This window comes from Hippocampus guttulatus, chromosome 7 (assembly GCF_054856545.1).
Source record: "Hippocampus guttulatus isolate MCC_2025c chromosome 7, RoL_Hgut_1.0, whole genome shotgun sequence".
Taxonomy (NCBI): Eukaryota; Metazoa; Chordata; class Actinopteri; order Syngnathiformes; family Syngnathidae; genus Hippocampus; species Hippocampus guttulatus.
This window is the reverse complement of record NC_141267.1, coordinates 23,743,854-23,770,691: the sequence shown is the minus strand read 5'-3', so window position 1 is coordinate 23,770,691 and position 26,838 is coordinate 23,743,854. Positions and strand designations below refer to the sequence as shown.

Sequence of the window (26,838 nt, the reverse complement as noted above, 5' to 3'; positions counted from 1 at the left end):
GATCCCCGTTCCCCCCCCCCCCCACCCCCCCTCTTCAATTTGCTTTCTTCTCGACCTCACCGGGCTCTCTTTGCCTCCTCAGGCGACGTCTCCGTGTGGACGGGCGCCGTTCGCGTGGCGTCGGGCCAGCGCGTGCTCCTGAACACGGACTTCCTGCGGGCGCAAGACGGCGGCGGGCGCCCGGACCGGCTGGTCTACACGGTGACGGCCGCGCCGCGCCACGGCCTCCTGCACGCCGCGGCGCGGCCCGGCGTGCCGCTGGCCACCTTCACGCAGATGGACGTGGCCGCCCAGCGCGTCTGCTACACGCACGACAACGGGCAGCTACACCGCAGCGACGCCTTCAGGTCAGTCGGGGAAGTGACGCCTCCCGACCTCGCTCGCGAGGCCCCGCCCCTTAGAGGCATCCGACGTACGGTTGTGAGGCCTTACGCAAGCGGGTTGTTTGTTGTTGTTTTTTTTAATCAAGCAGCACTTTTAGGGTTTAAAAACAACAAGGACATATTGTGACAAACCTTCCACGATATTTCAAACTTGAGAAAGCAAAGCCGCAGACCGTCGGCTCGCCGCGCGTGATGCCAAAGTCGGCTTGCCAACCGGCTGCCCGTTTGGCGGCAAAACCGCAAAGGCGTCATCGCCAAAAAGAAGGCGCGTGCGCGTGTGTGTTGTCGTGACAACAACAGGGTTGGCACGCAGGCCGAACGGCGGCTTGGCGCTCTCGTACCAAACATGCCCGACACCTCAGACAGATGTTGCAAAGCCGCGGAGTGCGAGCGCGCGCCGGCGCTGGCGCGGGACGCGAGCCTGGCGGCACTTTGTCGGCGAATTGGCTGCAGGGTGGGGATACAGATTGCGTTGGCGACGTCCGCGTGTGCCTTTTTGTCTGTGTGGATGTCTGTCAGTGTGCTTGTGTGCGCGCTGCGCACTCGTCTCCGTATATGTCGCAGTGCATTTGCGCGCGTGGCTTTTTTGTGTTGCGCGCCGCTTTGCGCATTTGTGGCGAGCGCCGACGTTTGTTTTGTGCGTCAGTTTCGTGGTGAGCAACGGCGAGCGGTCGCAAGCCGGCACGGTGCGTTTGTCCATCGAGGCGGCGGACCGCGTCCCGCCGACGCTGGAGGTCAACGCGGGCGCGCGAGTGCGCGACGGCGGCACGGCGACCATCGGCGCCGAGGTCCTGCGGCTCAGCGACGCCGGGGCGCCCGCCTCCGAGCTCACCTTCGCGCTGAGCGAGCCGCCGCGCTACGGACGGCTGCTGCTGCGGGGCGTCCCGCTGCGCGCCGACGTCTTCACCCAGGCCGACGTGGACGGGCGCCGCCTGGCTTACCGGCACGACGACCCCGCCGGCCGGCGCCTCAACGACAGCTTCCGCTTCCTGCCCGGGGACGGCCGCAACCGGGGCTACTTGAGAGACGGGCGGCTGAGGACCGAGCCGGCCGTCTTCGCCATACACGTGAGCTCCCGTTCGTTTGCGTTCACGCGACCAAAATGAAAGTCCCGCTCAAATTTCAGAGGTGAAATAGCGACATCCGGTGGCGGCTGAGTGCAGCTGCCACGAAAATGAATGCCAAACGCCATCCGTCTGAATAGCAAGAAAATTGGTCCCGTTGATTTATTATTATTTTTTCTTCTAATGAGAAAAATAGGACATGACGACACTTTCTAACAATCGTCCGGTAATCAAATACCAATCTTGCGCCCAAACTCCTCGCGTGACTTCCTGTTCCTGCGCCGAGGTGGAGCACGTGGACCGCTCGCCTCCCGTCCTGACCACGTTGGGGCGCCCCAGCGAGGTGATCCGGCTGAGAGACGGCCGGCGGGCCCTCTCGATCACGTCCGAGCACCTGCGGGCCGTGGACGCTCACAGTCCGCCCGACGGGCTCCAGTTTGCCGTCGTCACGCCGCCGCGCTTCGGCCACCTGGAGAACATCCGCACCGGTAAGACGGCCGCCGCCATTTCAACGCGAGTCGCTCGTCGCGAGACGCGTTGGGCCCCAAAAACGACCTACCGCCTCAAAGTCAATACATCACGATAAAAGCCACAAAAACAGTTTAGCGAAGCGATAGTCGGGTCGAACCACCGCCGAGCTTCACGTCGATTCTACTGCCCACTCGTAGACAAGACGGGGAATGCTTTCGCAGCATAAAAACCCCCCCCCACAAGTGTTGGTAAGACTTGGCGACAGCCAATGTTCTGTCGTAAGTGATGTTCTCGTGACTTGACTTCAGACTTGCCGAAGCCGAGTCCCGACTTCCTTTCTGACCCGCTTCCTTCCGCGCGGCCTTCCAGGAGCCTACGTGCGGGGCCGTTTCACGCAGCGAGACTTGCAGCGCCGCTCGCTGGTCTTCGTGGTGCCCGCCGACGCCGACGTGACGGAAGACAGCTTGGTGTTCCGACTCAGCGACCCGGCGGGGAACGCCGCCCCGCCGCAAACGTAACGTCCCGCCACGTGCTATGTCTTCATCGCTACGCTGGCCGCCAGGAACCGGAATTTCAAAATATGTCTTCCGGATCGGATTTGGTGCGGATCGGGGTCTTGATCCGAGTCAAATTGGGATGTGGATTTGCTTTCAAATGCTGAAAAACAAAAAGGAGGGGGGTGGGGAAGAATTTGTTCACATGCTTCAAATGTGGTCAACGGATGTCATTTGTTGACGAATTACCCAATAATTCACCACCTTATTTGCGAGTGACGTCAATTCAAAGCCCTTTTTTTTTTCTGTGTTGGATCCAGGTTGGTTCTGTCCTGGTCCCGAATCGAGCTGTCGGCCAGCTGCTTCCGGATCTGCGAGACGGCGGGAAGGCTCCAGGTCCGGATCCAAAGGCGCGGGAAGAGCGCCGACCCGGCGTACGTGGCCATCCAGGTGGGCGCTGCGCCGGGCGCGTGCAGAGACACCAAAGGGGTCACGGGAAGCCATTTGACGGTTGGGCCTCTCCTGGCAGGTCCGGGACGGCGCCGCCAAAGCGGGTCGGGACTTCACACACAGCACAGCGGGACTGATACAGTTTGACCCAGGTGAGAGCTGACGGTGCCACGCGTGCGGAACTCTTCAGTGACCGGTTCGTGCCCCTTTGCCATGTCGTCACCCTTCTTTGTGGGGGGGGGGGGGGGGGCATCGACGACGACAGCAGCTCACCGCGCACCTGACGTCATCAAAGATCTTTTTACCTGAAGTGACACCATCTTCAGTAGTGACGAGCAAAAATGAACCTTGCACTTATTTGAGACACGCGCTTGAGTACGGTCTCTTAGACCCGAGGGGTTCAGTTTAGGAGCGCAAGGAAGACGAAATGGCACAAAAAGAGTGACTGCGAATAGCCCGCGGTCCGTCGGTAACCCGTCGGGGCCCGCCGCTTTCTTTGCAGGAGTCGACCGGAAAACGTGGAGCATCTACCCGGAAGCCGACGGCCTGGAGGAGAATGACGAGGACTTCACCGTCGTGCTGCAGGACCCCAAGAACGCCGTCTTGGGGCAGAGGACCTCCGCCAGGGTGGAGATCGTCGACCCCAGAGGAGGTGACCTAGCGTCCGTAGCCCTCCACGTGTTCCTCCAAGGTTGAAATGCTTGCCCGGAGGCTCCGTCTTTTTCCCGTCCACGGTTACGTTACTGTTCCTGTTGCGTTCAAGGCAAACTTGCTGTTGTTACGGATGGACGATACCATCGGTCATCGGAACATGTTTCCTGGTGCACAGGAACAGGATCGTGTTGACAGGGACGTTTTCGGGTTGAGGATGAACCTCTTGCGAATGGACAGAAACAGGAATGTGTGGAGGACCAAAAAAAACCCAAACAAACATGTTCCATCAGGAGCAGGAAAAGGTTTCTGGGCATCATAGATACGACCTTCATTCCTATTCCGGTCCTGCCCGTCACGATCCACATTGGCATGTTCCGCTCCATCTTACAGCGAGGACAAACGTGTTCCCGCTAGGATCAGGTTCCTCGGCAGGTTTTGGTTCCGGTCAGGATGAACGCGGTCCTCGCGGACAGGCGGAGGAACAACATGTTCCATCGGGCACGGGGGCATGTTGTTCCTGCACTTTGGCGTCACGTTGACATTCCTGTGGTCGCGTCTCTCTTCCGACCCATCAGGACGTTGCGATTTGAGCGAGGGGCAAACGGCCGAGGCCCCTCCCCCGTCGGCAGTTGACACACCTCCCGCGGCAGTCACCGCGCCCCCAACGGCAGAGGACGACGCCGTCCCGGATGTGGAGGCGGAGCGGTTTTTCGGGGAGAGTAAACACCCTCCCCGAGGCGACGTCCCCGACCGCAGACCCTTCGCGGGCGAGGACGACGAGGACGACGGCCCGGCAGAACCGCAAGACCGAGCGCATCCCGGACACACGGACGAGCGAGTCGCCGGGAAGGCTGGACTCCGGGCAAGTAGAGCTGCTTTGGGAACGGCTCGGGAAGCGCACGGTAGAAATTCCGCACGTCGGGAAAGTCGGGACGGTGCGATCAAGCGTCTTCCCTGCGCACAGGTGCCGTCGGCGGGAGCAAAGCCCGACCGCAAAGTCTGGACGGTAAGAAAGCCGGCCGAGGGAGAAGCTGAACTGGAACCAGAGCAAAGGGAACCCGATTCGGCACCGGTACAGAATCTAAATGAAAGTCCCGGAGCCAAGAAACGCCAGAACGGCAACAAGATTCACAACCGGACTGAAAATTACAAACCCGAAAAAAGACCCAGAATCATAACGGGGCAACAATCCGAATTAAAACCAAAACCCGAATACGAGCCGGAACTCGAACGCGGATCTCCATCAGAGCAAGGTTCAGAACAAAGAACCAGAATCAAAAAGACCAAATGGATCGCCAGCAAAACAGAAACGGATTAGAGCGGGGCCCGGATTCATAACGATCACAATCGAAACCAAAATCGGACCCCGAAACCGGGAGGGGAACGGAACACCGGTCAAAATAAAACCGGGATTCAGGAACCGAACAAGAATCGCGAGAACCAAATTCAGGTCCCAAACAATAATCAGAAGCGCAATCAAGATGAAAAACAGAACCGCAATAGGAAAAGAAAAAAAATCATCGAAACAATCGAATTATAAATAAAAATCGGGACAAGAAGATTCCCACCGGGAACCTGGCCGTCCTCTCTCAGTTCCACAGTCTGTCTTCTATGCGGTTGGAGGAGGTCGCGGACCCGCGGGCAGACGGCGCCACCGAGAGGCACGGCCCAGGACGCGCCCCTCCCGCGGGAAGCAGGAAGCGGGAGGCCGAGTCACTCCGGCGCAAAGTACGAGCGCCCTCCGGCCGTGACTTTTATTTGCTCGCCGTCATTCGAAAATGCGACTTTTCGTGACAACCTTTTGAGAGCGCGCGCAGCCTTTGGCGGAAAACGGGGGACTTGTTCTGCGGTCCGGTGCCCGCCAGCTGGCGTCTTTGTGTCGTGTGCCGCGTTCAGGCGGCGAGGTCGCCGAGCGGCCGCTGTGAAGTTGGCTGGACTCGCCACGGGGGGCGCTGTTACCTGGCCGGCTCCACCGTCAGCAGCTGGGCGAGCGCCGAGCGCTCCTGCTCCGTCTCGCTGTGAGTCCGCGGGCGGAGCTGGGCTGGGCTCGGCTAACCCAAGCTAAACTAAGCTAGCGTCAACTTTGTGACGCGCCCGCCGACGGTTGACGGGTTGCGGCAATGATTGGCAGGTCCAATAGCAGCCTGCCGAGCGTGCGGTCCAGACGCCAACTGGGCTGGCTCTGGAGATTTGGTGGCGAGAAACCCTTTTGGATCGGCCGGTCCGAGATGGCGGCGACCCGCCGAGGTAAGAAGGACTTCAAATGTCGGAACTGCCGGCAAGCGACCTTTTAATAATAATACATTTTATTTATAGGCGCCTTTGAAAATACACAAGGACACTTTACGATCAAAAAAGAGCAACGATCTTTTGTTGCCGCGCACGCATGCGCGCAAACTTCTCAAATTGGCTCCCATGGGCCGGAATTGAAGCCCGGCGGAATAATCGGCCCGACGATAAGAAGCGCCGGGAAATAGTTAAGCTCGATCGTCACATTCTAAGCCCGTTGCAAACTAAACGGCCGTCTGTTGTCAATTTCGAGAAACCTCGTCGGAATGTGTGATTTCAGTTGCGGGCTTTTGAATTGGCCTCAGGGTTTTTATCTGGGGTTCGGGTCTGAAAGCGGGGCTTCGATCCGGTCTTCGGCTTTGGAAGTCGGGCCTAAAACGAGGCTTGGGCTTCCCCAAGTAAGTAGGGCTTCAAACCACCACCACGCTTTCAAAGTCGGGGCCAGGGTTTCAAAGTATGCTTTCCAATCAAGGGTGTGGTCCTCGCTAATGTCATTTGGTCAGGAACCTTTTGTGGCCCCAAACACACGGGCACCCCAAGCCAAGTCAAGCTGTGCGTGTTTTTTTCGCCAGGCCTTCCAAGCGCCTTCCGAGCACCGTGCTTGCTGGTGGAGAGCTCGTCCCGATGGACGTCCGGCGGCTGCGACGCCGCCGCGCGGCGCGGCTTCATCTGCGAGGCGCCGCCAAGCCCTCGCTAAAGCTCCGAAGCTCACGGCCGCTCCTCCGACGACGGCGATGCTCCGTGGCTTTCTGACTTCTTAAGCTGCCGAATCTCCTGCTCATGACGACGACGACGCCGACGCCGGCCGCCGGCCGCACCGAATTTGCAAGCGTTCCCGTGGCCAAACGCAAACGGCCGACCGCGCCCCCGCCAACAATTTTCACAGAAGCATCAGATTGCGACCGCTCTCACCGAAAGCCGATACGCCCGCTCGGCTCCGGACTGAATTGCCACTCGCGAAGGCGGCGCTTCATCGCCCGGTCGCGCACCGCGACGGCGGCCGGTCACTAGAGGGCGCCGGGGCTAAGATGAGGCACCTTGAAGTAGGCAACGAGTCGGTCGCGAAAATGAGGACTCGTGCAGCATCAAGAGTCTGATCAGTAAAATGCATCCCTTTATCAAAGTGTTTTCTCTTTTTATGACACACTCGCCGAGGGTTTAACGGCGTCTGGAATTGCCATTCTCGTTTCAAGTACAGATTCTCATGCCGGACCATCCACGGGCAGATATCGACATGCCCTCGTGCAGTACTGACTTGCAAACACATTTTCAGAAAGGACGACAAATTGTTGAAAACTTGATGGGCGGGCAGGCGCTCCAGACCCCCCCAAAAGTAAAAACACTACTCAGATACAAGCACTTCAATGCTCAACGTGACATCTCAGATCTCGGTTCCCTTTTTCAAGTGGGAGCTTAAGATAAGATAAGATAAGAAAACGTTTATTAGTCTCGCAATGGAGAAATTCCCGATTCACAGCAGCAAAGTTATGAAAGGAAGAAGTAAGAACAACAAAATATAGGAGCTGCTGGAAAGGCAGCCACTCTCGCGGCGCCATTTTGAAGTCAAAATAACCAAAATAACACAACACAACACATAGGACACGGACAGTCGTGCAATCTTCACCAATTTTCTGACTCGGCGACACAAGTTATTCATTCTTCCGCTCTACCCGCTGCGTCTTACTCATCGAACCGCTCATCCCACGAGTGGCGGACAAAGAACCCGCGGATCCAACCGCGGGCCTTAAGCTGCATAGTGGCGGCGCGGGGGCAAACGGCTTTTCGTAGGGAGGTCGAGCGTGCCGCGAGCTAGCGGCGCTGCGTCGGCAGATCACAGCGAGGTTGGCAGATCACCGAGGACGGGATCAATTTTCATACTGGACGTCGTAGGCCAGCGGCCCGTTGACGGCAAAGCCCAGGTAGAAGGAAACCTTCTCGGTGCTGCAGCCGCTCCGGATCCCGCCGCGGCGAACCGGATGCACGGGAATCTTCAGCCTGCCGTAGTTGGCGAAGACCTCCCCTTGCTCGATGGTGCCGCCGACTCGCAGCAGGCGGTCGCTGATGTCCTTCTCCTTGAAGATGTCTCCGTTCCACCAGAGCTGGGCCAGCGTGTCGCGCGGCATCTTGGGAAGGAAGCTCCTGTCCAGGCTGGCCTTGGACACCAGTCGCTTGAGCTCGGTCCCCCGTCCCAGGTAGAGGTGGGCGACGGTGCTCCTCTTGTAGAACAACTTGGACAGATGCTTGCGGGACGAAGAGCGGATGGCGTTGAGGTAGGTTCGGATTTCGGAGTTCTCCTCGGAGGGCGTGGGCCAGAAGAAGAGGAGGGCCAGGTAGTAGGGGTCGGGCAAGTTGTAGTTGTGGCCGACGGCCTGCAAGGCCTCCAGGAGGAGGTCGCGGAGCTGCCGGTAGCCCTTGAACAGCTTGGACTTGGGCCGGAGCAGGTAGAGGACCACGTTTGCCAGGATGTAGTTGATCCGCACCTGGATGTTCTGCTTCCGCTTGACCGTCTGCTGCAGGACGGCGTAAGACTCCACCATTTTCTCCACCTCCTCGGCCGGCCGGTCCAGGTGCTGCAGAACTCCCGAGAAGGTGTCGGCTTGGTGCTTCTCCAGGTACACCCGGCGCTCCTCCAGGGTCAGCTTCAATTTCAGCTCGGGGTTGTCCTCTTTGACTTTGCGCAGCTCCTCCGGCGCCGTGCAGAAGAGGTCCACGTACTTCTTGAAGTGGTCGCAGACGGTGCGGTGGTTGACCGTGTCAAACTCAAAGTTCCCTTTGGTGTAGGTGAAGTAGCAGTTGAGGAAGTCAAACTTGCTCTTGACTTCGGGCTTGAGGTGGAGCAGGAAGGGCTCGTGGTCCTTGATGATCCGGACGTACCTGGCGTTGGCCTCGTCGTCGTCCTTGTGGACGCTGTCGATCGGGATGGAGCCGCCGAGGAAGCTCTGCAAGTACTTTTTCTTCATGGGCTCGCGCTCGTGGAAGAAGGGAAGCTTGGCCAGGAGCTCAAAGACGATGAAGGACATCTCCAGGACCCCCACGTGGCCGTAAATGTTGTAGCCCTTGCGCGGGAAGTCGCCCGACTCGTCCTCGGGGTGCTCGGCTTGCGAATTGTCCCCGTTGTCCGACTGCTCCTGGGCCCGCTGGAAGGCCCGGATGCCGTTGGCGGCCAAGCGGATGTTGGCGTCCAGGTTGTCGGGGTCGCGCGACAGCTCTTGTTTTTCCCGGTCCACGTTGCAGCGCAAGTTGCTTTTGTAGACTTGCGCCACGGTGTCGACGGTGTACGGGTTCTGCGCGATGTTCTTGGCCTTCTCGGCCCAGCGCAGCGCCTCGGCAAAGTCTCGCTCGTTGATGTACAGGTAGCGCGCCAGGGCCTGGGGCACGGAGGCTCGCTCCGGGAACCTGGAGGAGGCCTTGACGAAGACGTCCTGCACCGTCCGGCCGCCCTGCTGCTGGTGGATCTTGTCGATGAGGGGCGAGAACGGCTCCCGCTCGTCGCCGTCTTTCTTGCGCTGCCGGCGGATCAGCATGCGCTCGATGGAGAGCACCAGCCGGTCCTTGACCACGCCGTCGCTGAAGAACAGGTCGTAGTGGAGCATGTGCAAGGCGATGTCGCTGACCTTGAGGAAGTGGCTCCTCTCCAGCACCTCCAGGCAGGCCGCCGCGATGGTGTGGTGCAGGATGCGCAGCCGCTTGTAGCCGCCGCACTCCTCCGCCCGGTCCACGATGAGGACGTTGGAGTAGAGCTTCATCTTGTCCAGCACGCAGTCCACCGGGTCGCGCGTCATTTTCACCCCGAAGAAGTCTTCGCACAGCGACAGGGCCACGCCCGATTCCGCCACGTAGTTGTTGAGAAGGGCCAGGAAGGAGAAGAGCTTGCCGTCGTCGGTGCCGGCGTCGAAGCCGCTCAGCGTGTTGTGGGCCACGTCGTCGATGTACTTCTGGTCAAAGTTCATCTTCATGATCATGAAGGTGTAGAAGTTTTCCGGCTTCTCGTGGGTCTCCTGCAGCTCTTCCAGCTTCTTCTCAAACTCGCTCTGCTCGTGCGGCGTCAGCGAGGCGGTGAGGTACTGGCACCGCATGGAGTTCTGGCGCTTGTACTGACTCTTGGGGCTGTGCGAGCGCACGCAGTTGAGCACCGTCACTTTGCAGTTGGGCGCCTCCTCCGCGCCGGCGCCCTCCGAGTCCTCCAGCGCCTTGCGGACGCAGCTGACCAGGTCGTGCGGGTTGTCCGGCTCCTTCACGTCGTCCACCAGCAGCAGGACCGGGCAGTGCCTTCCGCTCTCCAGCTTCATGAGATGAATGATCTGGTCGGCGATTTCCTCCTCGGGCAGTTTGGTGTCCCTCAGCACGGCGCATCGGAACTCGCCGCGCAGGTCCCACATGACGTGCATGACCAAGGCGGTGGCGCCGCAGCCCGGGTGGTGGTAGATGTTGAGCTGCGCGCAGGCGTTGCGCTTCTCCCTCTGCTGCGAGCGGATCATTCCCATCACCTTGCCGTACTTGTCCCGCTTGACAAAGGTCTTCTTGCTGTCCTTGTCGCAGAAGTAAAAGTTCCACCAGGTGACTTTGCCCCCTCGGTAGAACTCCTCCTCCTGGCGGGTGCGGAAGTCCGCGAACTCCGGACTCTTTTCGTCCTCGTAGACGTTTTCGCACTGGTTCAGGCACAAAACGTCCAAGGCCGTCATGAGGTCCTCGTCCTTCCGCCTGAGGACGACGGCGCTGGAGTCGGACGAGGGCAGCAGCCTGGCCGGCGACTGGCCGTGCGGGCCCAAGGCCGCCACCGTCCCGTTGACCTGGGACAAGCTCAGCTCGTAGACCGACAGCGGGTCGATGTCAAAGTCAAACTTGTCGGCGATCAGCTCCTTCCACTTGCCGTAGACGCGGGCCGACTCGCAGATGGCCACCATGTTCTGCTCTTCGGTGTGCTTGAGGAAGGAGCGGTAGGTCTCGAAAAAGGGGTCCTTGTCCGTGTCCACCGGCGACAGCAGGAGGAAAATGACGCGACCTCGGCCGTAGCGGACAAAGTCGCAGCCGCAGACCAGCGCCACCAGTTGCTCCACGTCTTTGCACGACTTCTTAAACCAGGTGCGGTAGTCCAGCTCCTCGTTGGCCTCGCTCGGGATGTCGCGTCTGCCGTTGCAGAAGACCCAGCTGGTCTGATCGTAGAGGTTCAGGCTGCCCGCCACCGAGTCCAAGCGGCCCCGGTACTGCGACGGCGAGTGCAGGTTGGCCACGCGGGTCTCCTTGTAGGCGCGGCACAGCCCGAGAGGCCCGTTGGAGTCGGGGTCAAAGTCCAGCACGCAAAAGAGGGGCAGTTTGCTGAGGAAGTGGAGGTGCTGGATTTGCTCGGGGCTGCTCTTGTTCACCACCACCACGAAGCGGTCGCCGCTGTCCAGCGAGTTGTTGCCCACCGTCAGCAGGTTCTTCAGTTTTTCCCCCTGGTTCGGCTCTCGCTTGAGCTCCGCTTCCTCCGAACGGCACGCCGTCTGGCCTGCGTCAACGACAATGTTCGCATTTCAAGAACTCTCCTTCGCGACGCGCCGCTTCGCTCGGTTATTTACGAGCGTCCGCCGCAAAAGGCGAGCGGCGGCGGCCCGCAACGTTGACCGTTTCCGTTTGGCTTTGGGGAATCCGGAAATTTCGGCCGCCTTTTATAGGTAGGCGCGCGCGTAGGTTTTTGTCCTCCGTCGACCGGAGACAAAGGGGAAGGCGACGGAGGACTCCTCCGGACCGTCGAAGACGCCGACGGCCAGAAGAGTCCCGTCACGAGCCTCCGCTCAACTCTCGGCCAAATATATTTGGAACGGCGCTCGGCTCTCTCACCCCGGATGCGGTCCAGGTCCGGCCTGCCGGCGAGGTCGTGCCGGTTGATCTGCCGCAGAACTTCGCCGGTGACTCGCAGCGCTCGGTCGGCGTGGTGCTCACCGATGACCTTGGCCGTGTCCACCGTGTCGCGGCCCTCCAGCTTCCCCCAAGGCGTGGGCTCGCCCTGGCCGTTCCTCTTGTCCGCCAAGACAAACTGAAACTTCTTCAGGTCTTCTTTGCCCAGGTCCTCCAGGATTTTCTGCACCGTCAGCACGTGCGGCGTTTCCTGCCGAGACCGAAACCCGTCATCGACCGCGCGTCCGCATTGATGGGGCCGTTCGTTTCGCGCGTGTCGGAAACCGTCTCGCGCACCGCGCCGACCCGTCGGCCCATCGCGAGTCGTGACCGGGAGGTAGCGGCTAAACGGGATCGGAGGGCAGAGAGGCCGAGGGGACGCGGCCTCCGCACTTAAGTCCGAGTACGCTCGCGCTCAACTCGTGTTTCTCCACGTTGCCGCTCTACACTTTCAACCGATGCTTGTTGATGGCTTTCCCTTTTGTTGCTGACCTCCTCTTTTTTGTCGTGGCGGCGTTAATTGCTACGGCATGGAGGTTTTCTGCAAGGCAAGATAGATCGAGGACTTCGGAGCTATCCGTCCATGATGACGTTGGGATTTTTCGATAGCGGACGTATCGCTTCCTCTTTTTTATGTCGCGTCGTTATCTGCCGAGGTCGGAGGAAAACAAGAAGCTATTTTGAGGAAAGAAAGGAAGAAGTTCAAAGTAGAGGAAGTAAGAATCTGCCCTCGCTACCACCGGAACTGTGCAATTTCTTGAAAATACTTTTTTTTTTTTTTTTTTTTGGTGCACGGGGGCAAAGTATGAAGTACAATGTATGAATTTTTGCCTCGTCAGCACGCGAGGCAGGAAGTGTACCTTGATTTGTTTCCTCTTTGGTCTGTGGCTATCGTTGGCCTCGAGCGGAACGTCGAGAAGCTTTTGGGTCTCTTTTTGGGGGCCAGAGCGGTCGCCCCCTCGGTCCAAAGCGGCGCCGGCGGACTGCGCTTCGTCTTTGAGCTGGCTTACTTTTTTCAGAATGTGCACGGCCGGGCCGGTGCGGACGCCGAGGTCCGCAAAGTCCTTCTTGCCGAAGCAAAGCAGACACCTCCCCGAGACGTCTTCCTGCAGGAGGCGCTGCGCGTACTGCGGGTTGCTTGGGACCTGAGGGAGGAGCCAGTCGAACACTTGCCGGGCGCTCCAGGTCTCCACGCCGCCGCAGGGGGGCGTCACGCCCCTTTGCCCCTTTTTCAGCCTCTCCAGGGACCTGCTGATCAAGACGGCGGGCCCGTGCTTGATTCCCAGCTCCAGGATGTCCAGCTTGTCAAAGGTCAGCAGGAACTGGCCGCACTCCACCTCCTTGGCCAACTTGGACGCCAGCGCCGGACCCACGCGGACCTCGCGCTTCAGCCAGCGGCCGACGTCGGCCGACGTCCACCGGCCGACGTCGGCCGGCGGACCGCCGACGACGCTCATCGTTGAGGCGCCGGCGGACAGCGGCGCCGCCTTGGCGTCCTGCAAAAGTCACTCGGCGTTTAGCGCTTCACAAAATGCCTCAAAACGCAGGCCCGTTTGGAGGGAGAATATCGGAGCCGCTTACGGAAATTGGCTCGCCATCACGATCTCGCTTGAGGGAAATTTAAGTGTTTGGAAAAAATACAACTCTCCTTGTTTGGAAACGTCTGACTACTCTCTCCAAACTATGCGCCGTTTTCCCGGGAAAAGCTGAACGAGGTGAGCAACTGGCCAATAGGCAACTTTGGACAAAATTCTGAACACATTCCCTCGCCCCCCTGCCCCTGGGAATATACACATACAATATCCACTTTCTATCGAGAAAATAGGACTTCAAAAACGTACGATGTTCGAAATAGAAAATATGCCACAATTATGTATCATTTGCAGAATTGTTTTTTTCCCCGGCAAAAACAAAAAACCTCACTGTTTGATTTGTATTCCGCCGAAGGTGCCATTATGCCGGCGGGCAGAAAGCGGCCCGCTATGCAAACGAGTCCAATCCCGTCGAGCGCAACCTGGACGAAAAGCCATTTCCAAGACGTACGAGTCGACGCCGCCAAACCATTGAGGAACACCGACGGGTGCGCGGGCGGTACCGCGCACAAGCGGCGGACTCGACTCGGGAAGCGTCGCGACCCCGACCTAAATGGCCCCCCGGCGGTGTTTTCGGCTCCCGCAAATCGTCTTCGGAGCGACGACGTTTGGCGGCTCCCGCGACGGCAACGGAAGTGGCGCGCTGTTTGTTATTTGCGCTCGTGGGGCGGGCGCCTCTCGAGCGCTCGGACCACTTTCGATTCCCGCTCGCTTCCTGGAAAGGGCGCGGGAGAGGGGGAGGGGGGCGGCCCGGGCCGAGCCGAGCCGTCACGTGGCAAACGAACCCAAAGCGCACAACCTTGCGCCACCTCACGTCGGGGTTCGAAGAAGCAGGGGCCGGAGTGGGCCACCCGCAGCACCGTGACCACGCCGAAACCGATTCCGTTTGGGAAAGCCCGCCGCCCTCGCCGAGATCACCGTTGTTTATGTAACCAGGTGAACCTTACGTAGACGCTTGTAGTGAAGGCTTCCTTGTTTAACAAATGTAGCACTGTCACTTTAAGAGCCACACTAGATCAAAACACGCGGGAACATATGCAGCGTGAGAGAATCAGACCAGTAAGGGCGACATGCACGTGAAGGAGGGTAGTCGCTGAACTGTGCCCACTGCTTGTCCCAACTTGACACACCCACGATCGTCGTCGTAACCCTGGCGATATTCAGGTAATTGCTAACTAGTTTACCATGACGCATGTTAGGCGTTAATTTTGGACAGATGATTAATTAGTTGAATGGTATTTGTAGAGCACAATATCTGGAGTGGTTTGGTTTGGAGATTGAAATCTACCACTAGTGAGTCGTGCGAACAGCTGTACAGCGTAAGTGCTCGCAATGTTATAAGATGTAAATGTGTTTTTCTTTGACTGTGAAATTATATGAACTGTGTTATCTGTTCTTTAGAGGGGAGATCATTTGTGTTTTTCCACGTGCTTTGTACACACCGGAACATATCGAGTAAGTGTGGCCGCATCTCAAAACATTGGGTTGTAATGATTATTTGTTCTGCGCCAAGAAGTATTGTGGCTTGGAAATAATGTCTTTTTATTTCTGTTTCCCTATTAAGCAAGCCACTGCTGTTGTCTATTGTGGTGTAATTTTCTTTAATCTGTTAGATGATTTTCTTTGATCTCTTGGATCCCTTTTCGAACTCTTTTAAAATTCAGTTTACAGCTCAGACTTTCATCTTAAAGCTGTACGATTTCTCATTGTTCAGTCGGGAATAAAGCCCACATCAAAATTATTTTGTGTCCAGTCTAGTCCTTCCAGAGACTCGGCTACATTTATTTATTATTATGCACACTTATCGGCAAAGTTCCAAAGTCTGATTGCGGTGAATCATCACGAGCTCCAAAACAAAAAGGACTTGCGCCTGGTCTCATAGCTCGTCTACTGCCTGGGAAAGGCTCTTTTGTTTTGGGGAAAAAGTCGCCCACTCATTCCAAAGTTGTCCATTTTCAAAAAAAAAAAAGCGCCGGCGCGGCCCGCCGATCGCTCGGCGGGACGCAAAGCGTGACGAAACGGAGACGGACGGCGTCAGAAAAGCCGGCTTGTCCAAAAGACTTTTAATGGTCTGCGCGACAACAACGGAGCGGGCGACGATGCCACGGCGCCACCTAGCCGAGGACTTTGTGGTAAGGGTGTAGAGGGAGGGCGGAGGTAAAGGCTCGGATGTCGCAGACGGCCGTCGTCGCGTCCCTCAGGGCCGGCGAGGAGACGGGCAGGAAGTTCAGCGAGCCGACCTCGCCGTAGGACGAGGAGGCGGCGGCGCCGTCCGGACCGCAGCCGGTGTCGGGGTCCTGCGGGTCGCCCTCCTCCGTGCCGAAGCCCGCCACCTGAACCGAAAGGCGCTCGTGTCGATCGCGCCGCAAAATCTCCAAGGAAGAACAAAAGCGCTTGGAAACACATTTCGACGCCGCGATCAAATCAATCATCAATGAGCAATGAAGACTCGACGGAAAACAAAATTTGTCCGCCGATACGCCGAGGCCATTTGACAGGGCAAAGCAACAAAGCTCACGGGCATCTATTCTTTATCCTCTGCAAAGAAGGACAAATAGTGCAGGGGAATATTCTTGTGGCCTCTTATTGATTCACTGGAAAAGGCGGCAATTAACTGTGCCGAAACAAAAAATGAATCAGTGTTCATATAATAGTAGGTAACGCGATGCCAGTTTTAAAAAAAAGAAAAAAGTTTGACTTCCTAATTAGGAAAAACGGATTTTTCGGAAGTACGGAGCGTTGGGCTTTCAAGAAAATTGTCCTTCAAAATGTCCATTTTGAGGGGGAAGCACCTTTTCTGGCACAGGTTTCAAAAATATGAAACATTTTCTTGAAATATCTCACGTCTCGAAAATGTACAATTCCAAAAATAGGGATGCGTTTCGAGAAGAAAAGAAAAATCTGTTTGGAAAACGTACACCTTTCTGGAAAAGGCGGCTCCACGCCGACTGAAAATGCCAAATGCCCCTTTCGACTGGCGGGCAAGCCGAGAACATCGGAGGATCGGCAACAACGTGTTGCTTCTCAAGATATAAAGCGGCTAGTGAAAGTATATGACTCATTGCTTTTTTTTTTTTCTTTCAATCTTACTCAATTTCACTCCTCGCTTTGTACGAGGCGGGCATTGAGATTGGATCGCAGCGGCCCAAAGACATTGGGGTTTTTTGGGTTGTTGCCAGGCCAAAGTGGCACACGCTTGTGCTCAAATGAGAAGTGCTTCTTGCTTCCTTTTTTGGGGGGAGGCGGGCGCGTCCGGCGTCTTACGTGCACGCTGAGCTTCCTGCCGGCGCGGCGGTGCTCGGCAAACCAGCCGAGCAGATGGTCCCGCGTCAACTCCTTCAGCGCCGAGATCTGCCACGACACCGGCGAGGACGCTTACTGGCCCGCCGGCCCTTTACGTGGCCCGGCCTCACGACGGCGCGTCAAACGGCGGGCGAGCGCGACGACGACGGCCGGCCGCTCACCTCCATGTCGAGTCTCCGGAAGAGGAATTGCCCGGTCAGCACCTCAAACCAGTTGCGGTCCACTTCCTCGCCCAGGTGAGCGTCCTCGCACTCCTTCATCTTGACGAGCGCCGTCACCTGCGTGGCGAAGGCCTCGTCGCTCAGCGCCGACAGACGGGCGCCGAACGACTGCAGGAACTCCTCCACCTTGGACTCCACCAACTCCGTGCTGACAAACGGGACAAAAGCGCCGCGCGGACGCCGTCAGCCGACAAAGGCGCGCCCTCGCCCGACTTCGACATCCGGCCGCTTTGTCCTCGGGAGGGCCGCGGCCTCTCCCGCCCGTCTTTGGGCCGGCCGGGTGGGCGCGCGCGGAGGCAAACGACCACCGCTCGGTCGCGTCGGAGGCCGAGCGCGCCGCTGACCTGAACTTGGTGGCCTGCGTTTCCACGGTGACGGAGAAGCCCAGGACGCCCGAGGTGTTCCTGCAGGTGGGGTACACGTGGTAGCTGGAAGACAAAGCCGCAACGTTGACGGCGCCGCCAGGCGCCCGACCCTCCCCAATCGCGTCCCGTTGCCAGCGCTCACCCCAGCGTCTCTTTGGTCCGGAGGAAGTCAAAGCAGGGCTCCTCCATGTGCATCTGACACACACACACACACACAAGCATTGTTCTCCACTGAAATGAATGGAAATGTTTGGAATGTGGGCGGTGCTGGCAAAGCCCAAAACAAAGATGGCCGCCAAGATGGATGCTGGCCCGGTCCTTCCGCGACGGCGCCAACGGGTTTGCATGCGACCGTTGGGGGAATGCTGACGAGACGCCGCCGCCTCCTCGCGACACGAAACGGCAAATGGCGCGCACTGGCGCGGGAATAACAACGGCGACTCACCACCAGCAGTTCCATCAGGGCGTGTTCTCGCAGTTTCTTCAGGCCCGACTGCAACGCACGCGGCCGCAGCCACACACACGCACACACACACGCACACACAAACGCACTTTGAGGGGGCGTTGGGGGGGCCACGAATGAGACTCAATAAGTGGCGCGCGTCAGATTTTTCTTGTGCCCCCCCCCAGTAATGAGCGTGAACGGCACCTGGTAGTAGACGGTGACCTCGGAGTTGGCGTCGCCCTTGTTGAGGGACTTGACCTTGCACAGGTGATGAGCGACGGGCAGCTCCACCACGCGGAAGGACACGGGCACCTCCGCCGGCAGAGGCCGGAAAGGCAGCTTGCTGCGGGGGGACACGCCGGCCGGCCGGCCGCCCGCCCGCCGTCAGCCAGTGAGTCGAGCAACCCCCCCCACCCCCCAACCGTGCCACCGCCGGGGTCCAGCCCTTGCGCAGCAACTCACTCTGTGAAGTAGTGCAGGAACTCCTTGGCCTCCTATTGCAGAAAAGCATCCGGTTAGACGCCAGCCAGCCGGCCGGCCGGCGCTCAAGCGGCTCTAAGCCGTCCACCGACCGTGCTGGTGAAGTTGCCCTGCACCAGGCCCTCGACGTACAGTTCCGCCTTCAGCTGGCCCGCAAAGGCCAGCAGGTCTCGGAGGCTCAAGCCGGCCACCGCGGCCCGGTACTTCTCACCCAGCGACCAGCGACGCTGCTCCAGAATCAGCAGACGCACGTCCCTGCGCACCGGCAAAAAGTCTCAGGCCGGCAAATCGTGCCCCCCTTTGCGGGGTCCCCCCCGGTCGAATCCGGTTAAGGGCGGCGGGGAAATGGCAAGTGACAAATATGTATATCTGTGCGCCGAGGCGCTCGCTCAGTTGGCGCACAGGTGTCGGCGGCGCCCGGCGCCGGTAACGAAATGATGGCAATGATCCAAAGGCGGGGGACGCACGCACTTGCCCAGACGCTCCGGCTTGATGAGGATGTTGAAGTAGGTCTTCTTCAGCTGCTCCAAAAACATGGCAAACACGCCCGCGTCCGAGCTGAACTCCGCCAGGTGCTCCACCAGCAGCTTCAGCAGCAGCTGAACACGCCAAGCAAAAAAAAAGGGCAGGGCGAGGGAGCGGGACAATGGATGAAGGGGAGGGGGGGGGGGGGGGGGCTGCGTGAAGGATCAACTTCCAACAGGAGTCGGCGCGGCGCGCTCACAGGAAGCTTGTGGTTGAAGCCTTTGAGCTTGATGATGAGGCCGTGCTCGCCGGCCACCAGTTTGTACTCCAGCTGCGCCACGTCGGCCTCGTACGCCGGCTCGGCCAGGTTGTGAGCCAGGATGTTGACGAACAGGTCGAAGAGCACCAGACTGAAGGGCGACATCATCGACAAGGACAACACGTCAGCGCAAGGCGTCACGTCCGGCTAGCTCGCGCGCCGCGCGCGGCGGCCGCTCGGCTAAACATAGCTTCCGGATGTTGGGATAAGTTGTCAACGGGCCGACGGATGGCGTCGTATGGGCGTGCGACTTTGAGGGGGCGCGGCCTAGTGCCCGGCTTCGGGCCGTCGGCTGGCGTCGGTCGCTCGGGTGAGCTCGCGTTCTCATTCTGCCCCGCTGCCGTCGCGGCTCTGTCGACTTCCCACTTAACGCAAAACCGCGGCTCGCGACCGGAGGAAACTCGAGAGGGCGGCCATCTCGACGTGGGCGCGCTCTCTCTTACTTCTCGGGACTCTTCTGAATCACTGGCGAGATCAAGTGGAAGCGAATGTACGCTGGAAGATTCAAAAGAAAACAAAACACCGGCGCTCAGGCTCAATGTAGAATGACAGGACGTAGCCACCAGATGGCGCTGTGGCCCGCGCTCACCTTTTGGGATCTTGAACTTGTTGTCCTTCTTGTACCACAGACAACCTCGCCGGTCGTCCAAGATCTTCACCGGATACTCCGAGTCGGGACAGTCGGAGGGCCTCAGAGCAAAGTCGGAAGCTGGGTGGGGGGAAGGGGGGGGGTTTAAAATATATCCGTAACACAATCGTTCATGTGCTTTGTTTTTGCTTTTTTGAATGACAGACCGATGAACTTGTTTTCAGCGGGAAGGCGGAGCTCGGGGTTGACTTCGAAGTCGGACGCCCAGCGTTGAGCCCACTCGGCCGGGATGTCTGAAGACACCAAACAAACGCAAACCCGCTCAAGTCGGGAGGAAAACCTGCACGGGTCTTTGCCCTCGGATGTCCGGGCGCGTTTGTGCGTCTGTGCGCGGCGTGAAGCCGTTTGTACTCGACGTGCGCGTCCGCGATCGGGTATGGGCGAGCATCTGGCCGCGCGCGCACGTGAAGCGTCCTACCCTCCACGCTGTAAGAGGTCCCGAACCATTTCTCCCTGAGCTGGCAGCGGCCCTCGTGTTCCGGAGAGAGCAGCAGCAAGTTGGCTCGGTCGCAAGTCAGCAAGGAGAGGGCGTCGGCGATCACCTGACACACACAGACGGCGCTTTGCGATCGGGGGCGAGGCTTAGGCTCCGCCCCCGACCGAGATCATCGGAGCAACTTCTCGACCGAGGCGCAAGAAAGCGAGGACGCCGGCCCACCTGGGGGTCGAAGTGAAACATGAGCTGGTCTCCGGTCAGGAAGTCCTCTTTGGGAAACAGCTGCATGTTCTCGCAGACGTTCTCCACAAACTCGATGGGATCCGTCTGGGGTGGGGGGGACAATGAGGTCAACGACTCCGACGCCGAGCGTTAGCGTGTTAGCGCCGCTCCACCTGCTCCTGATAGTGGAACTCGTTATCTTCAATCTTCTGAATTTCCTCGTAGATCCTGAAGGGGAAATTGCACCGCTGTCACCACGTGCGCGTTTGTCAGTGCGAGCGCGCGTTCGAGCAGACCTCTGCTGAGGGCCGACAGTCTGCAACATCTTCAGGTACTGGAACACCAAGTGGACCACCTGCACGCAAAACATGAGAGAGAGAGAGAGTAAATGCGAGAAATGTCTTGCTGCCTCATTAGCACGGATGGCAATGGCTAGCGATGACAAAAGCGGAAAGGGGCGTGGCCTGGACGGGGCGACCAATCACAACAAGTAAGATGTCCAATCGCAGGGCTGTTTACAATCGGAAGATGGAAAGACCGATCGGGAGAGCTCGTGAAAACTCGACGATGAGGTACCCGATCCCCCCCCCTAAAATTTTCTCAACGGATTTAGACGATTCACAAAAATGATCCATTTAAGAAATAAAACGGCGGATTTCCGCGTATAATTGCCATCCCGTCATCCAAAAATTCTTCTCGGTCATGCTCTCGTCCTGCCTGTCTGGAGGTGTTTGACCCGAAGGGCAGCGATTTGCAAAATGCACATTCGAGATGCGCAGACTGGAAACGCGGTGACAACGATGTCAACATATTCAAAATGAACGGCTGCATCAACGCATACCGGGGTCGCGGCCAACAATTCTTTTCATCGTGGGCAAAGCATTCCACGTTCCCGCCGGGGTCGCAGCGGCCTGACCTGGTAGAAGTTGCGGAAGCCCTCGTCGGTCAGCGTGATGGAGACGGAGAAGATGGAGTAGGTGGTGTTCTGGTCGAAGCCCGTCTCGCTGTTCCCCCCGAACAGGGCCAGCGCCCAGCACCTGAACGCACGGGCGACGCCGGCGTCAGCGGCGCGACCGAGCCGGAGACGCCGGCGGCGGCGGGCGACGGCCTCACTTCCTGCGCAGCAGGGAAAGGATGCTGCCGCTGCCCTCGTGTCCGATCAGCCAGGAGATGTAGTGGAGGGGCTTCACTCTGTCGTTGCGCAACGGCGGCGGCGTTAGGGGCCGACTCGGCGCGACTCCGCGTCGGCGTCCTCGCCGAAACTCACCTGTAGTGTTTGCCCTGGGGCGGCAAGGCCCAGCTGATGGTCAGAGCGTGCACCTTCCTCACGGGGACCACTGCAACGGCCGCACACAGACACGCCGCACTCGATGAGTTGCGCGAGGGGGGAGGGGCGGGGGCTGATAATAATCATAAGGCACGCTTTGTGGGGAAAAACTCGGGCACGTGAACGACAGGAGGAAGTTTTCAAGAGGGAAAAGCTGCGTAGTTCAGAAAAAAAAATACGCCGAGCGTGCCTAGAAAAGTGGGACATTTCCCCAAACTCTTCGGTATGTACAAAAAATTCAGACGTTCACAAAAAAAACTGTGTGGTGAGGAAGGGGAAAAAGTTTGTCCTTTTTGAGAGAAAAAAAAGTTGGTTCCGAAAAAAAAAAGCAGGAAAACAGCTGCAATGTGTTGAAAAAAAGCTGGATATATTTTTACATTTTCGGGGGGGGGGGGGGGGTGCTTTTACAAGCTGAAAAGCCCCACATTTGCAAGACAGTCAAGATAATTCCTTGAAAACGTTCCCCCCACCAAAAACATTTTTCATTTATTTTCAAGAAAATCATTTTTGAAAAAAGTGCATCCATTCAAGCATTCCAGAAAGGTTTTGTTTCCAAGAAAGGCCTTCTCCCCCCCCCCCCACACACACTTTTTTTTCAGAAAAGCTCCAGATTTTTGGGGAGGGAGGGTGGTTGTTTCTTGGTAAAAAAGTCTAATATCTTTCAAGGTGGGGGGGGGGGGGGGTCCAATTTTGTGCAGAAAAATTGCAAACTTCCCCAACGGTTGAAAAAAAAGTGGGTGGATTTGCAAACCGCAGCGTTTCAGATACCTCGGTAGAGTTTGTTGAAGGCCGGCGTGTCGAACGGCCCCGACAGATGAGAAAAGTCCACCGCCGGTTCAGCACTGACGACGACGACGACGACAACAACTCAGATGATGAGGGTGAGTGAGGACGACGAAGGCGAAGCCCTCGGTGTCTTACTTGTTGGGGATGTGGGCGAAGATCTCTCGGACCCACTGCTCCAACGTGTCCAAAGTCTCTGAGCGCCGACAAGTTGGACGAGGAGAAGGAGGGACGGAGAAGCGAGGCAAAGTCTTGCCTGTGCCGTTTCGTGTGTGTTTGGAGAGCGGACAGGCGGGCACACCAACCTTTGGACTGCACGGCGAGCGTCATGTAGTGCGCCGAGTAATATCGTGTCCAAAATTGCCGCAGGTGTTGGTACGTGTTGATGCCTCGCTCTCTGGGCTCCTGCTTCAACGTCTGCGCGTTTCCTGTTGTCGCCGCGCACGCGCACACACAGAAAAAGAACATTCAGCCAAGACGCCCCCCCCCGCCCCTCTCGTTTGGGTCAATCGAAGCGGCGCGGCGCTCGTTCCCCCACCCCAGCAGAACTTGCTCATGGGATGTCCCGGCGCGGCCAGGCTGCCGAAGAGCATCTCCTTGCGATGCGAGTCCGAAGGCCTCGCCAGCTGGTACTCTGCCGAGGAGCAAACGGAGACGAGGAATGGGGCAAAGATGGCCGCGCCGGGGCGCCGCTTCGGCTCTTACCGCTGTCGACCGCCTCCACCTCTCGGTCCACCGCGTCCTCAATCATCAGCGGGCAGATGAAGAACTGCGCCCACCTGAAACGCGCCGCCTCGCCATCAAACCGCCAGCTAACGAACTCGCAAAGGGACACGCCCGCAAATCAACTCGCTAACAAATTCAACGCCTGCCTGGGAACTCGTCCGTTTGGAGACTAACAAATTTCATCGCAAACAATCTCGCCCACTCGCCGGCAAACTAACTCAGCGACTCATTTAACTCATTCGCTCCCAAAGACGTTTTTAAACGTCTTTTCAGACTCGGTCCAGAATTGGCCGGTACCGAATGAGTTAAAAATAAGTCGCCATCAAAGCGGCCCTCGGCCGAGCCGACTGAACCGCCGACAAAAGGGCAAAAAGGCACGGCCCCGAGTTCCACGTGGACCCAACTCGCCGAGTGACGAAAGGAAGCAAAGGGGAGAGGGAAGCCGGCGGCGCGCGTCACCTGTCGAGCGCCTCCCGGAAGTGCTTCTTCTGCACGTCGAACTGGAAGATGGTCCGCTCGCAGTCGGTGGAGGCGTTGTCGCTGCCGCCGTGCTTCTTGAGGAAGGCGTCCAAGCCGTTCTCCGCCGGGTACTTCCGGCTCCCCATGAACACCACTGTGCCGCGTCGCCATGACAACAAGACACGGCTTCGCTCAGTCACGCCCGCCGTGTTTTTTGCGTCAAAGCGGGACGAGTACGGAAGTGGCGGAAGTTTCGGGAGCGGGGCCGGGGAGTGGCCACGCCCGTTCCTTCGGGGGCAGTTTGGCGACGAGGTTGGCCTTCTTTAGACTTACTGTGCTCCAGGAAGTGGGCCAGGCCGGGCAGTTGGTCGGGGTCGCTGAAGCTGCCCACGCCGATGCACAGGGCTGCCGCAGCCTGCACGCACGCGCGGCGCTCATGTTGACTGAAGGCACGGCTCGCCGGAATGGGAACGCCAAATGGCAAGAAGGTGTCGTCCCAACCTGCTTTTCGGCGCTCTTCTTCTTCTTCTTGGCTGCGGTGTCCTCGTCCAGCTCGGCGAAGTCGCTGTCCTGCTCTTCCTCTTCGCCGTCCTCCTCGTCCTCCTCCGAGCCCTCGCCCGAATCCGCCTCGTCTTCGCCGCCGCTGTCGTCGTCGTCATCATCGCCGCCGTCGTCGTCGTCGTCGTCATCCTGCTCCAGGCCGGCGTCGCCTCCTTCGGTCCTGCCGTCGTTGGCGCTCAAGTCGGAGATGAGCAGCGCTCTGAGGCCGTTGCTCAGCTGGACGTATCTGAAACAGACGGAAAGGCGCAAATCACCTCCAGGGTCACTTTGTGTCCCCGCTTGATTGCGGGGTTTTCCCTGCCGCTAAAATTTGACGCCGGCCGCCTCCGCTCAGAAAACCTCATCATCAAAACAGACCTCTTTCTCTTTCTGTCTCTCTCAGAGTTGTCTCTTTCCTGTTTTGTTTTGTTTTTGTTATGGGGGATCATAGAGGCATTTGAAGTGGGAGGGGGCGGTGGCCACTTGTCATGTTGCTACTTTGAGCAGCAAGGGATTTTCTATGCATCTTAGCGGGCAACCTACGCTGAAGACAAGCAACCTGCCGGGATGCTGTAAAAAAAAAAAAAAGACCGGCAGTTTGGAAAAAGCGAGGCTCTGAGGGATGAACAGCGAGATGTCAGAGAAAAAAGAAAGGTGCTCGTTTGTGGGGGCCCGTGGACCCTTGATCAGAATGCTTGGATCGAAAACCCGATCTCACCTGTACTTCTTGGGGTCACTGGGCGACTTGATGATCTCGGGGTCTCCTTGCTCCTCGGCGCCGTCCCGCGCGGGCGGCAGAGGCGGCGGCGGTTCGCCCCGGTCCGGAGAGGAGGCCTGACCCGAAGCGTTGCCGGCGGCGACGGACTTGCTGGTCTGAGGCATGCCGACGACGCTGGTGGGACAACAGGCGGTTGGAGCGACATCATCATGGACGCCGTTCGCAGCCGCAGACCGTCTTTGCCACTTTTGCTGGCCGACGGTCAAGGTCGGCAAGTCTTTCCGTGCTGCCCTTCAGGCTTTCAGAAAGCACGGAATTTCGATTCCAACATTTGCTTCTCGCTATTGCATTCAATCGTGGCCCCATAACAGTGGCCTGCTTTCGCCTGACTGCGCTGCTTCCGCTTGCTGGATTTTGGACCGTTTTGTCCAATCGGATTTCAGCCGGTCCCGTTGAAACGGTGAAAACGGGCGCTGCGTTGGTCAGACGAGCGCGAGGCTGTAGTTGGCCTCACTTACTGGATCGAACATTTACGTTCTGGAAGCAGAGGAATACGAGGAAATAAAAAGACCGGGGGTAGGGAAGCATCTCCTGCCTGTTTTCGGTCATTGATTCAAACCATCAGCAAGCTCCGTCGAGGCCTGAACAATTGAATCGGGTGTGTTGGGAGTTGGGGGGGGCGAAAAGAGGCAGGAGATGGCTCTCGGGGAACCCGGCTTCCCTACGCCTGAAATAGACGGTTGGAAATTTGAAAATGTTGGGGGGGGGGGGCGTTTGGGATCGTGTCGGCGAAGGCCTGACCGCCCACGGCCGGGTGATGTTGCAGGACTGACGGCGTCTCAAGTTCGCCACGCCGCCTAGATGGCAACTGAGGAGGGGGGGGGGGGGGGGGGCAAACATTCACACGGCCCAGCGCGCGACTTGAAAGCGGGAGTAGCCGCCGCGCAATGTAGCGGCGCGTGTTAGCATCCAGCCACTAATCCGGCTAGCGGAACTCGTTTTGCGGGTTCGGTGGCTCGCCAACCCGTGGCAGGCCGGCAGGCCGCGGACACCGATGCCAACGAGACAGTCCGGCATCTTAATGGGACACAAAGCGAACGTTGAACCACTTACTAACGATCGCGAGAGCCTTTCGCGGAGGGAGCTCAAGTGGCGACTTCGACGCAGCGACGAGTCTCATTGGTGGGACGAAACAAAGCCTGTGATTGGGCGGCGGCTATAGACGTCTGGCAAAACGCGGCACCTGATTGGACACGGTCGTGACGTCTTCCGGTTTTTCTTCTTCGCCTGTTTGTCTTCTTCTCCGTTTCGAGACGTTCGTCAACGTCGTGTCTTTGAGAGATTTGGCGACTTGTCGGACCGGCGTTTTCCCCGAGTGATACAATACAATACATCCTGATTTATATAGCGCCTTCACAACAGCCGCTGCTGGAACAAAGCGCTTAAGAAAACAGTTAACATAAAGTGTTGGTGAGATGACGCTGCTGGCAGCATTGAGGCTTTCCGTGCAATTGCTTTGACTCGTGTGTCGAGGCTTCAAATGTTCAATCCCAAAAATGGAACATTACGGCATGCAAGGGAGAGAGGTTCTCTCGGGCAAAGTTTTGATTACTCATTAGGATGGAAAGGGTGGAGGAAAATGCAGTCAGTCTGTATTGTCGTAGATAAATGCACTCACAAAGAGTTCTCTTCATTTCTATTCAAAATTGGGGGGGGGGGGGGGGGATTCCACTGTTTTTGGGCTTGGTCTGTCTGGGGGGGGGGGGAGTGCAAGTCGAAACCTTTGGGTAAATGTTTTGTTTCTCAGCCCACCATTGCTGGGGGTCATCGGCACGCCGGTAAATATTGGGCTCTCCACCAGAGAAGGGGGGGGGGGGTGGAAAAGGAGCAGCAGAGGAGCATGGCACCATGGCACTTCGTTGCCGCTGAAATCAGGAACTGAACTTCTCACGAACGCAGTTCGGCCACTTTCCGCAGTCAGCCGCGATGTCATTGGAGCATTTTTCTCAGAGCACAGTTCCAAGACTTGCTCCCACTTCTCACTCTGTACACGCCTCGACACATCACTTTTTTGTAGGCTCGTCTGCTTGGGGAAATTAGAGCCCC

The 26,838-nt window shown here is 58.1% G+C and overlaps 3 protein-coding genes across 8 annotated transcripts in view; 1 reads left to right on the top strand and 2 right to left on the bottom strand.

The window, feature by feature from the left end:
- The window catches only part of frem1b (Fras1 related extracellular matrix 1b), a 38,898-nt gene extending 31,970 nt beyond the window's left edge, over nucleotides 1-6,928 (top strand). For all 4 annotated transcript variants that reach the window (XM_086115378.1, XM_086115375.1, XM_086115376.1 and 1 more), the window contains 13 exons: nucleotides 83-347; nucleotides 1,030-1,450; nucleotides 1,734-1,935; nucleotides 2,288-2,432; nucleotides 2,733-2,862; nucleotides 2,942-3,014; nucleotides 3,365-3,514; nucleotides 4,092-4,378; nucleotides 4,481-4,522; nucleotides 5,110-5,244; nucleotides 5,413-5,534; nucleotides 5,648-5,763; nucleotides 6,378-6,928. In XM_086115378.1, coding sequence (XP_085971504.1) covers nucleotides 83-347; nucleotides 1,030-1,450; nucleotides 1,734-1,935; nucleotides 2,288-2,432; nucleotides 2,733-2,862; nucleotides 2,942-3,014; nucleotides 3,365-3,514; nucleotides 4,092-4,378; nucleotides 4,481-4,522; nucleotides 5,110-5,244; nucleotides 5,413-5,534; nucleotides 5,648-5,763; nucleotides 6,378-6,502 — 2,213 coding nt within the window. In that variant the 3' untranslated portion in view covers nucleotides 6,503-6,928. The remainder of the gene's footprint in view (nucleotides 1-82; nucleotides 348-1,029; nucleotides 1,451-1,733; nucleotides 1,936-2,287; nucleotides 2,433-2,732; nucleotides 2,863-2,941; nucleotides 3,015-3,364; nucleotides 3,515-4,091; nucleotides 4,379-4,480; nucleotides 4,523-5,109; nucleotides 5,245-5,412; nucleotides 5,535-5,647; nucleotides 5,764-6,377) is intronic.
- Nucleotides 6,929-7,229: 301 nt separating this feature from the next.
- On the bottom strand, nucleotides 7,230-13,141 carry LOC147203229 (sterile alpha motif domain-containing protein 9-like). 2 transcript variants are annotated; one of them, XM_086115379.1, is made up of 3 exons: nucleotides 12,543-13,141; nucleotides 11,626-11,893; nucleotides 7,230-11,293 (listed from the first exon to the last, which is right to left on the bottom strand). In XM_086115379.1, the coding sequence occupies exons 1-3, from the start codon at nucleotides 13,137-13,139 to the stop codon at nucleotides 7,671-7,673; spliced, it is 4,488 nt and encodes a 1,495-aa protein (XP_085971505.1). In that variant the 5' UTR covers nucleotides 13,140-13,141; the 3' UTR covers nucleotides 7,230-7,670. The 2 variants fall into 2 exon arrangements, with proteins under 2 accessions (XP_085971505.1, XP_085971506.1); XM_086115380.1 differs by having other exon boundaries at nucleotides 11,728-11,893.
- Nucleotides 13,142-15,317: 2,176 nt separating this feature from the next.
- nrd1b (nardilysin b (N-arginine dibasic convertase)) lies at nucleotides 15,318-25,973 on the bottom strand. Of its 2 annotated transcripts, none has more exons than XM_086115382.1 (31): nucleotides 25,846-25,973; nucleotides 24,733-24,906; nucleotides 23,976-24,261; nucleotides 23,808-23,889; nucleotides 23,475-23,628; nucleotides 22,995-23,068; nucleotides 22,828-22,923; nucleotides 22,595-22,717; nucleotides 22,428-22,485; nucleotides 22,275-22,348; nucleotides 21,447-21,516; nucleotides 21,293-21,370; nucleotides 21,096-21,216; nucleotides 20,476-20,534; nucleotides 20,353-20,407; nucleotides 20,180-20,284; nucleotides 19,940-20,063; nucleotides 19,668-19,754; nucleotides 19,462-19,581; nucleotides 19,316-19,367; nucleotides 18,813-18,963; nucleotides 18,560-18,687; nucleotides 18,181-18,343; nucleotides 18,071-18,102; nucleotides 17,813-17,951; nucleotides 17,609-17,656; nucleotides 17,306-17,358; nucleotides 17,143-17,226; nucleotides 16,739-16,946; nucleotides 16,539-16,625; nucleotides 15,318-15,646 (listed from the first exon to the last, which is right to left on the bottom strand). In XM_086115382.1, the coding sequence occupies exons 2-31, from the start codon at nucleotides 24,894-24,896 to the stop codon at nucleotides 15,389-15,391; spliced, it is 3,333 nt and encodes a 1,110-aa protein (XP_085971508.1). In that variant the 5' UTR covers nucleotides 24,897-24,906; nucleotides 25,846-25,973; the 3' UTR covers nucleotides 15,318-15,388. The 2 variants fall into 2 exon arrangements, with proteins under 2 accessions (XP_085971508.1, XP_085971509.1); XM_086115383.1 differs by having other exon boundaries at nucleotides 15,318-15,607.
- Between the last annotated feature and the right edge of the window lie 865 nt (nucleotides 25,974-26,838).

What these genes read in the sequence shown, in the direction of transcription:
- LOC147203229 (XM_086115379.1), bottom strand. Translation starts at nt 13,139, where the DNA reads ATGAGCGTCGTCGGCGGTCCGCCGGCCGACGTCGGCCGGTGGACGTCG. An exon ending in CAAAGAGGAAACAAATCAAG is followed by an intron (nt 11,894 to 12,542) that starts GTACACTTCCTG and finishes CGGTCTCGGCAG; the next exon opens with GAAACGCCGCACGTGCTGAC. An exon ending in GGACCTGGACCGCATCCGGG is followed by an intron (nt 11,294 to 11,625) that starts GTGAGAGAGCCG and finishes TCGTTGACGCAG; the next exon opens with GCCAGACGGCGTGCCGTTCG.
- nrd1b (XM_086115382.1), bottom strand. Translation starts at nt 24,896, where the DNA reads ATGCCTCAGACCAGCAAGTCCGTCGCCGCCGGCAACGCTTCGGGTCAG. An exon ending in CGCTGAAAACAAGTTCATCG is followed by an intron (nt 19,582 to 19,667) that starts GTCTGTCATTCA and finishes CCCCCCACCCAG; the next exon opens with CTTCCGACTTTGCTCTGAGG. An exon ending in CAAGTTCAAGATCCCAAAAG is followed by an intron (nt 19,368 to 19,461) that starts GTGAGCGCGGGC and finishes TGAATCTTCCAG; the next exon opens with CGTACATTCGCTTCCACTTG.